We start from the raw sequence: 7,657 nt of genomic DNA on the forward strand, positions 1-7,657 counted from the left end.
GTAATTTTTAAGGTCAACAAACAGTTACAAGAGTAACAATTTTGTGCCACGGCTTCCAGATTTCATCACCGCCACTGGGCATGGAACACGCGGTGAATCCGCCATGAAAGAGAACTAGACAAAAACACACCCCTTCAAATCCAATCCCCCACGCACCAACACACCCCCATCAGAATTACTCGTTGACAACCGCCAGGAGAACTAGAAAGAAATTGTGGGTTTGGCCAGAAAACCCACGAACTTTCACGGCCTAGATTTGAAATTCGAGCCTATCAACTTCGAATTTGATGAAGGTAGAGTTTGGAAGGGTATTAAGAGAGGATTATAGGAATATCAGTTTTTGAGTCGTTGGTGTCGGAGGACAGCGGCGCCGTCGCCTCTTCGGTGCTAGGCTGCTGTTGCTGCGTTGAAGGGAGAGAGCATACGGGAGGGAAGAAGAGAGAGCAGAGGAAGAGAGAATTAGGCTAAATTTAAAAATTAATTTTGTTTTTTAATCCACATGGACAGATTTCTTAATAGAATACATACGGACGGATGACATTGATCTGCAACATGCAAGTTCAAGAACGATTGATTTTCAATTTCAAAGACTATCTTGATGAAGTGAGTCAACTTCAGAGATTATTTGTAATAAAAACCATATATTATATATATATATATATATATATATATATATATGTATGTATGTATGTATGTATGTATGTATTAGTAGCTAGTCTTAAATAAATTAAGTGGGTGAGTTGAAGCTAGCAAATGGCAGAAGCCCTGGATTTCCGCTCCCCATATCTACTCTCTGTAACTCTTCTCCTCCTCCTTGTCGTAGCCGTCTTCTTCTCTCCTTTGAACCAACGACACCATCTCTCTCTCAATTTCTCTTCGTCTCCCACCTCCTCCTCCTCCCCGTCTAACTTCCAACAGCAAACCACCAGCAATTTCAACACCACAACTTTGCATGGTGTTGCACCTGCACCTTCCCCATCCCCAACATCCCAGCCACCGCTCGAGCTTCGCCGCCGCCATGCGCCTTCCCCAACTTCCACCGCCTCCAAACTCAGTCACGCTACTACCAAAGTACGTAACCTTCCATTTTTTTACTGTTTAATCATTATTTTTTTGTTTATAAAAAAAAAAATCATTTGGGTAAATTTTAATGTGTGTTTAAATCCAGAAAAAGAAGAGCAAAACGGAGAGGATTGAAGAGGAGTTGGGGATAGCAAGAGCGATTATCCGCAAAGCTATTCTCACAAAGAATGTCTCCTCTGACCGGAAGGAGATTTACATCCCCAGAGGAAGTGCCTACAGAAATCCATATGCCTTTCATCAGTGAAGTCCCCTTTTTATTTTATTTTTAATCTCATTTTCTCTATAATTTTTTTTTTCAATTCTAAATTTTGGGTTTTATTCCTTTGTTAATCAGCACTGAGTGATTGACAATTGGGTGAGATGCATTCAGCCTAATAATTTTCCAAATATAATATATAATAATTCCATATAACGCCAATTACTTTTATTTAATTAAAAAACAAGAAATTAATTGCATATTAGCGATTGTAGACGTGTGCTTATCAAAATTTGGAAAATAAAATTTATAAAAAGAGAAAATATAAAATGCTTTATAAAGTTTTTTAGTGACGACTTCCAAATGATTTTTCGTCACTAAAGTGGCTATTTATTCTTTAGCGACTTTTATGAAAATTATTTTGTTATTAAAAGTTTATTTATTGAGAGAAAAATGTGAAAGAGAAAATAGGGACAACTAATCTGGTTACTTGGCTGTGAGGCTTTGAGAAAAATAATAAAATTATTTTGTGTTTAGTTATGTTAAGTTATTAGTTGGAGTCATCTACCAATTTCTTCTTTTACTTCACTATATTGCTGATGAATTTTATTTTGGTTACTTTTCTTTAATTTTGTTGACATGATTAATTGGAGCATTTCACACCTTTTTGGTTGACAAAATGTTTTTGTTTATAATTACGATTATTAGGCTAGGGAGGCGAGTTCGAAATTATTACAATAATTTAGGAGATAAGAAGTTTCGAACCTGGGACCCATGTGTAAAAACTCAACACCTTATCCACTAGTATATTGAATTTTGTTAATAGGTAATTTAGATTAGGTCATTGACGAATTTTTGCACCATACATATCAAAATGTAACAGAGAAATGACATCAACATGAATATTTGTAAATCACACACAAAAATGACCATATTTATGTCTTAGCGTAACAAAGACATCAGCTACATATTCACTTATGTGTTGATATAATTTTAATTGGTGATTTTGAGGTTCTTCTGCTTCCTTTCTGGGTTGTTTGTAATTTTGTTAGGCCACTGATCTTTTACAAGTTAGAAGTTAAAACCCAACAAGTCCCTTTCCCGATCTCCCTTTCCGGAGCGCTCCACGTTTTTCCTAATAAATGGCATTGTGCTTATGTTGTATTTATATGTGCTTGTGGGCTTCCTCTTGGGTGGTGCTGGCACTACATCCCATTAGACCTATGTTTTTAGCCTTGGCCATATCTTCAAGATATGAGCGATCATATGGCATCTTACATTTGAGCACAAAAATTATCTTTTTGTCTTTACAATTTTGATTTAATTTAATTTCATCAAGCAATTTTTTTATACGATTTGATTGAATGTGTACAATTTGGGGTTAACTATGTGAAGTTATTGTAATGTATCTCTAGTCAATCATGCATTGTTATGTGAAAAAAATTAGATGTATGTGGATATGCAATTAGTTTGAGATAATTGCATGTCAAAGTGATATCCTACTAAATATTCATTTTTTATAACCTTAATTTGGAGTGCAGGTAAATTTACGGAGAAATTAGGTTCTCATCCCTCATTTTTCTATTTCATTGATTGAAACCTTATTTCTTTTCAATTTTTGATCAAGTGATACTACTAATTTGGGGCTCATTTGAAAGTGCTTTTATAATGACTGAAAACACTTTTAGAGAAAATGCTTCTAGGTTCCAAAAGCACTTAAAGTGTTTCTTGCAAGAAAAATCAGTTATGTGTTTCACTTCAAGTGTTTTTTTTTAGAATTCATTTGCATATTTACTAAAGATTGGTTTCAAAAATATTTTTACAAAAACCTCTTTCAGTCATTTTAAATGCAATTCTAAACAAGTCGTTAACTTAGTGGTGTGGTTGTTTACTAATTTGATTTGCTATGTTATTATTTTGGAATACATTAGGAGTCACGTAGAGATGGTGAAGAGGTTCAAGATATGGAGTTACAAGGAAGGAGATTTGCCAATGGTTCACAATGGGCCCACCACATACATCTACTCCATAGAAGGGCAATTTATATTCGAGATGGAAAGTGGGCCAAGCCCATTTGTGGCCCAACATCCTGACGAGGCCCACGCATTCTTCCTCCCATTAAGTGTGTCCAAGATTACCGACTACCTAATCCAACCTCACCATGAGACATTCTTCCATCGGCTGGATCGTACTTTTACCGACTACATTTATGTTGTAGCTGATAAATACCCCTACTGGAACAGAAGTGGTGGGGCCGACCATTTTTTTGTCTCGTGCCATGATTGGGTAAGCTACTATTCATTCATCATCAATAATTTGATTTGCGTTATAATTTAGTATTATCAAGGATTTGCAAGGACAAATCAACCATTTGAATTTAGATTAGTTGGTTTCCTTACATGGACAATTTGTTAGTTTAGGTTGTTGCCAAGGAATACGGAACCTCTCCAAACCAAAATGTCTAGAGGTTAAGAATCAGAAAATTCGGGTCCTTGAATTGTGTAAAAGAGAGTCAAAACTCTTAATTTGTGTAAGGTAGTCATCAAAATGAGTTCATGAAGATTTACATTCAATTTGAGTAGGCTGAATTGTTTGATTTTTGAACTCCAAATAGTGAGATCCATAGAGGATCTCTTGTCCATTTTCAAGCCAGTCAGCAAAACAACACTTCATGCACTTTGAGATAACTTGGCTGATTGGCGGTCCTAGTCACTTGTTGGTTTTGTAGCACAACTAAAAGTTAGCAGGTTTTGAGTTCGATTTGGCACATAGTTGGATCAACGTATCATAATTATCATGAGAAAACATAGATGGTTAAATTGCATCTAAGAATATATATATATATATATATATATATATATATATATATATATCTCGTTGTTCAACTATTATACATTTGATTTTTCAGGCGCCAATTATCTCACGCGATGACCCGAGGCCCTACAAGAATCTCATTAAGGTGTTATGCAACGCAAACACCTCTGAAGGATTCAAGCCTACTAGAGACGTCTCATTGCCGGAATATAACCTAAAAGCCTTTGACCTTGGGCCGCCCCGCTTCGGAGAACCCCCAGATAAGAGTCCACTCCTTGCCTTCTTTGCCGGTGCTGCTCATGGAGACATCAGGACCATTTTGTTTGAGCATTGGAAGGAAAAAGATGATGAAGTTCGAGTTTACGAAAAGCTCCCTAAGGACCTGAACTACCACAAGCTAATGGGACAAACCAAGTTCTGCTTGTGCCCAAGTGGGTCTGAAGTAGCAAGTCCTAGAGTTGTGGAGGCAATGTATGCAGGGTGTGTCCCGGTGTTGATTTCTGACTACTATGCAGTACCATTTGATGATGTTCTTGATTGGAGCAAGTTTTCGATACAAATTCCGCCCAAGAGAATATCAGAAATCAAGACAATACTGAAAGCTGTTCCATACTCAAAGTACTTGAAATTGCAGAAGAGGGTGATGCAAGTAAGAAGGCATTTTGAACTCAACCGACCAGCTAAGCCCTACGACGTATTTCACATGGTGCTCCACTCGGTGTGGCTTAGAAGGCTCAACATTCGGTTACCAGATCGGTTTTGAGCATCTCGGCATTTGTAAAGTTTTTGAAGTGGGGAATCTGGAGAAATTGAATTTATCAAACAATCATCTCGTGGGGAAAATTCCAGAGGGCAAACTGCTCAGTGACTTTCCCAAGAGTTCTTACTCCGGAAACACAGGCTTATGCGGAAAGCCTCTCACTCCCTGTAAGCCTATCTAGTTGTAGGCCAGGCCGCCAATATATGTAGCTAAATAACCTTTAAACTTTTCTAATATAGTTTGCTTCGTACATGCTCGGGGTTTACGGATGACTACCTTGTTAGCATTCATGATATGAAATTATGAATATGAAATCGATTTCGAGAAACCAGTTGTTCTCATAGTTTTCTGTTGATGAATCCCCTTTGTTCATGCATCTGATCAATATAAGGCTGTGGCCACAGAAAAATTAAATTACAGTGACATGTAATTTGAAATGTTCGAGACACGAAAATGCCACCAAATCCCTGGCTAGTTTATCAGATAACTTAAGTTTTGGTAGCAACAACAATTTCTTCTTGTTGCATATCAACTAGCTTCCTTCACTTAAAGACTGAACCATTTCAGAAACAAAAACATGTATAGCTTAACTCCATCAATTCGGGAGTTTCCAACCAAATTAAATATCGGAAAATGGCAGAAAAGAAATTAATAGAATCTCAGCATTCGAAATAGCTCATGTCATTCAAAAATTGCTTCAAAAAATTTTCTGCAGCTTTGGCACTAAAGTACTGACATGCCTTACATTGTTATGATTTAGGGAAAAATTAAAGGATACCCTGTTTGGTCGAATCCAAACCAGGTGGAACCATTTCTCAACGAGAATGCTCCGCCACCGGCTGCCAGTCCTAGCATTGTCAAATGTCAATAAACCTTCATAATTAACTTTTCCAACATCATGCAGGAAAATCATCTTTGCAGAAACTTCTGTTCCAATGCAGGTTTACCAGTCTCTAGGCTGTGAGCATCGATGCAGATGATTACACTCGGGCCTTCCTGCTGCAAATAGAGCAACTTTTACAGAAGGAAAAATTCAGGCTGTGTCTTGTGAGCGCGAAGAATGCTAACGATAGTATATATTTTAAGGATGGATGTGGAGAAACGTGTATCTACCATGTGTTTGTGTAATAAAGTACTGGCTTCCGATTAAACCTGCAATATATGAGATGTTATTAATGAAAATTTTCGACTGAGTTTTCAAAATCCTTTCATTCTACTTGTGGCATTTGTATTGCCATTGACAACATTAGGTTTTCGGCTTTCTCTGGACTCGCAAAAACTGCTGGAGATGAGGATCTTTGGAGAAACTGAGGGCTTATGGCAGTGACCTGGTCTGGTCATATTGTGTGATCTTATGTCAATCACCCCAAGAAAATCATAATCACCTCTGCTTTATGGAATTGTGGTGGTACCAGGGAAAGTTCAATGCGTGTTAAATTCTGTGGGCTTAATTCCATTGAGTGCTACGTGACATTGAAACCACACGTGTACGTGTACGAATGAGAAATAAGTTTGGGCTTTGTTGTTGGTTAAAGCTGAATCCATTTTCGCTACGCACAATCCCTCGTACACACTCGTTCAAGTGACTCAGAAACATTGATGCTTTTATTACTTCTCAAATTTTAAGCGCGACTCTCAATCATTTGATGCCACTCTGAGCTACCCACCAAACAAAATGACTTCCAAGTTCCATCCACTCCTAATTACTTATGAATCCTTTGATCTAATAGGATAAATGATCCTCATGATGATAAAGTAATTAAAAGATAACTTCATAGTCTAAATATTAAGATTTAAACCCTTGTGTAATCCGTTAACAAATTTAATTCCAAACATTTTTCATTAAACACGGAGATCAAATTGTACTTTAACATGTACACCTTCTTCTCCCACATCTCTCTCATCTCTATGTAATATGTATTTTCACTTACTTCCATTTCGGGATTTTGTATTTGCACAATTAATTTATAATTAGTTCGCATTTTGCATAATTAGTTTAGATTTTTCATCTTCCCGTCCCTTTTTCAAAATTTTATTATTATATTAGTTTCTCTCTCATAATTAGTAGCCATATTCTTGTTTCTTTTGAAAAGTTAAAATTCTGTTTAAGCAAAAAGAGATGTAGATGTATGGGGAGGATACACCAAAGTTTAATATCAACTTGATACAATAATAGCATTTGATAAAGGAGCAGCATGCTATCAGGCATCTCCAATAAGAAATTGCAAATTTGAGATGAAAAAAGAACTAATCTTGGCAATTAATTAATGAGGATTTTCCATATATTGTTGTAATTATAAAAATAATAATGAGGATTTGGCAATGAATTAGAAAAATAAAGCTTGTACGATGTATAGAGTTGATTTTCTAGAAAAATACATTTCTGCATGATATATTTGTTTGTGGTAATTAGCATGCATGGCAGTCTAATTCCATGAAGAGCTTGTTTGACAAAAATATATAAAGGGTGGTTTGGTTGTTGCTTGGACACAAACAAACAACACAAAGATTTACCCCTTGATATATGTAATGAGGCTAGAGCAATGGCAATGGCTAAGGTGTCCATACTCTTGCTTATTTGTTTATTCTTTGTGCTATTTGAAGGTGGTTTGGGTGCACAAGATCCTCCTGTAATCAGAGTTGTGAACATAACTAGTGACTTGGGATCAAGGATTGACTTGCTCCTTCATTGCAAATTCCATGACGAAAACCTCGGCCTACAAACCCTCCCGTTTCACCACTCCTTTTCTCATAGCTTCAAATCCGATGCCGTCTCTCCCAAGACATGACTCTTTTGCCTCTTG

At 36.7% G+C, this 7,657-nt stretch overlaps 1 protein-coding gene across 1 annotated transcript; it reads left to right on the forward strand.

Moving 5' to 3' along the window:
- Window positions 1-681: 681 nt before the first annotated feature.
- LOC103930410 (probable glycosyltransferase At5g20260) lies at window positions 682-5,184 on the forward strand. The gene is made up of 4 exons (XM_048577267.1): window positions 682-1,071; window positions 1,169-1,323; window positions 3,211-3,565; window positions 4,188-5,184. The coding sequence occupies exons 1-4, from the start codon at window positions 754-756 to the stop codon at window positions 4,854-4,856; spliced, it is 1,497 nt and encodes a 498-aa protein (XP_048433224.1). The 5' UTR covers window positions 682-753; the 3' UTR covers window positions 4,857-5,184.
- Window positions 5,185-7,657: the final 2,473 nt, after the last annotated feature.

The sequence above is a fragment of a genome, unplaced genomic scaffold (genome assembly GCF_019419815.1).
Source record: "Pyrus x bretschneideri cultivar Hongxiangsu unplaced genomic scaffold, Pyrus_bretschneideri_v1 Contig11, whole genome shotgun sequence".
Taxonomy (NCBI): domain Eukaryota; kingdom Viridiplantae; phylum Streptophyta; class Magnoliopsida; order Rosales; family Rosaceae; genus Pyrus; species Pyrus x bretschneideri.

Bases quoted from the DNA above. Each gene is read 5' to 3' on its own strand.
- LOC103930410 (XM_048577267.1), top strand. From the start codon at position 754: ATGGCAGAAGCCCTGGATTTCCGCTCCCCATATCTACTCTCTGTAACT. The intron at 1,072-1,168 runs GTACGTAACCTT...GTTTAAATCCAG, and splicing joins TCAGTCACGCTACTACCAAA to AAAAAGAAGAGCAAAACGGA. The intron at 1,324-3,210 runs GTGAAGTCCCCT...GGAATACATTAG, and splicing joins AATCCATATGCCTTTCATCA to GAGTCACGTAGAGATGGTGA.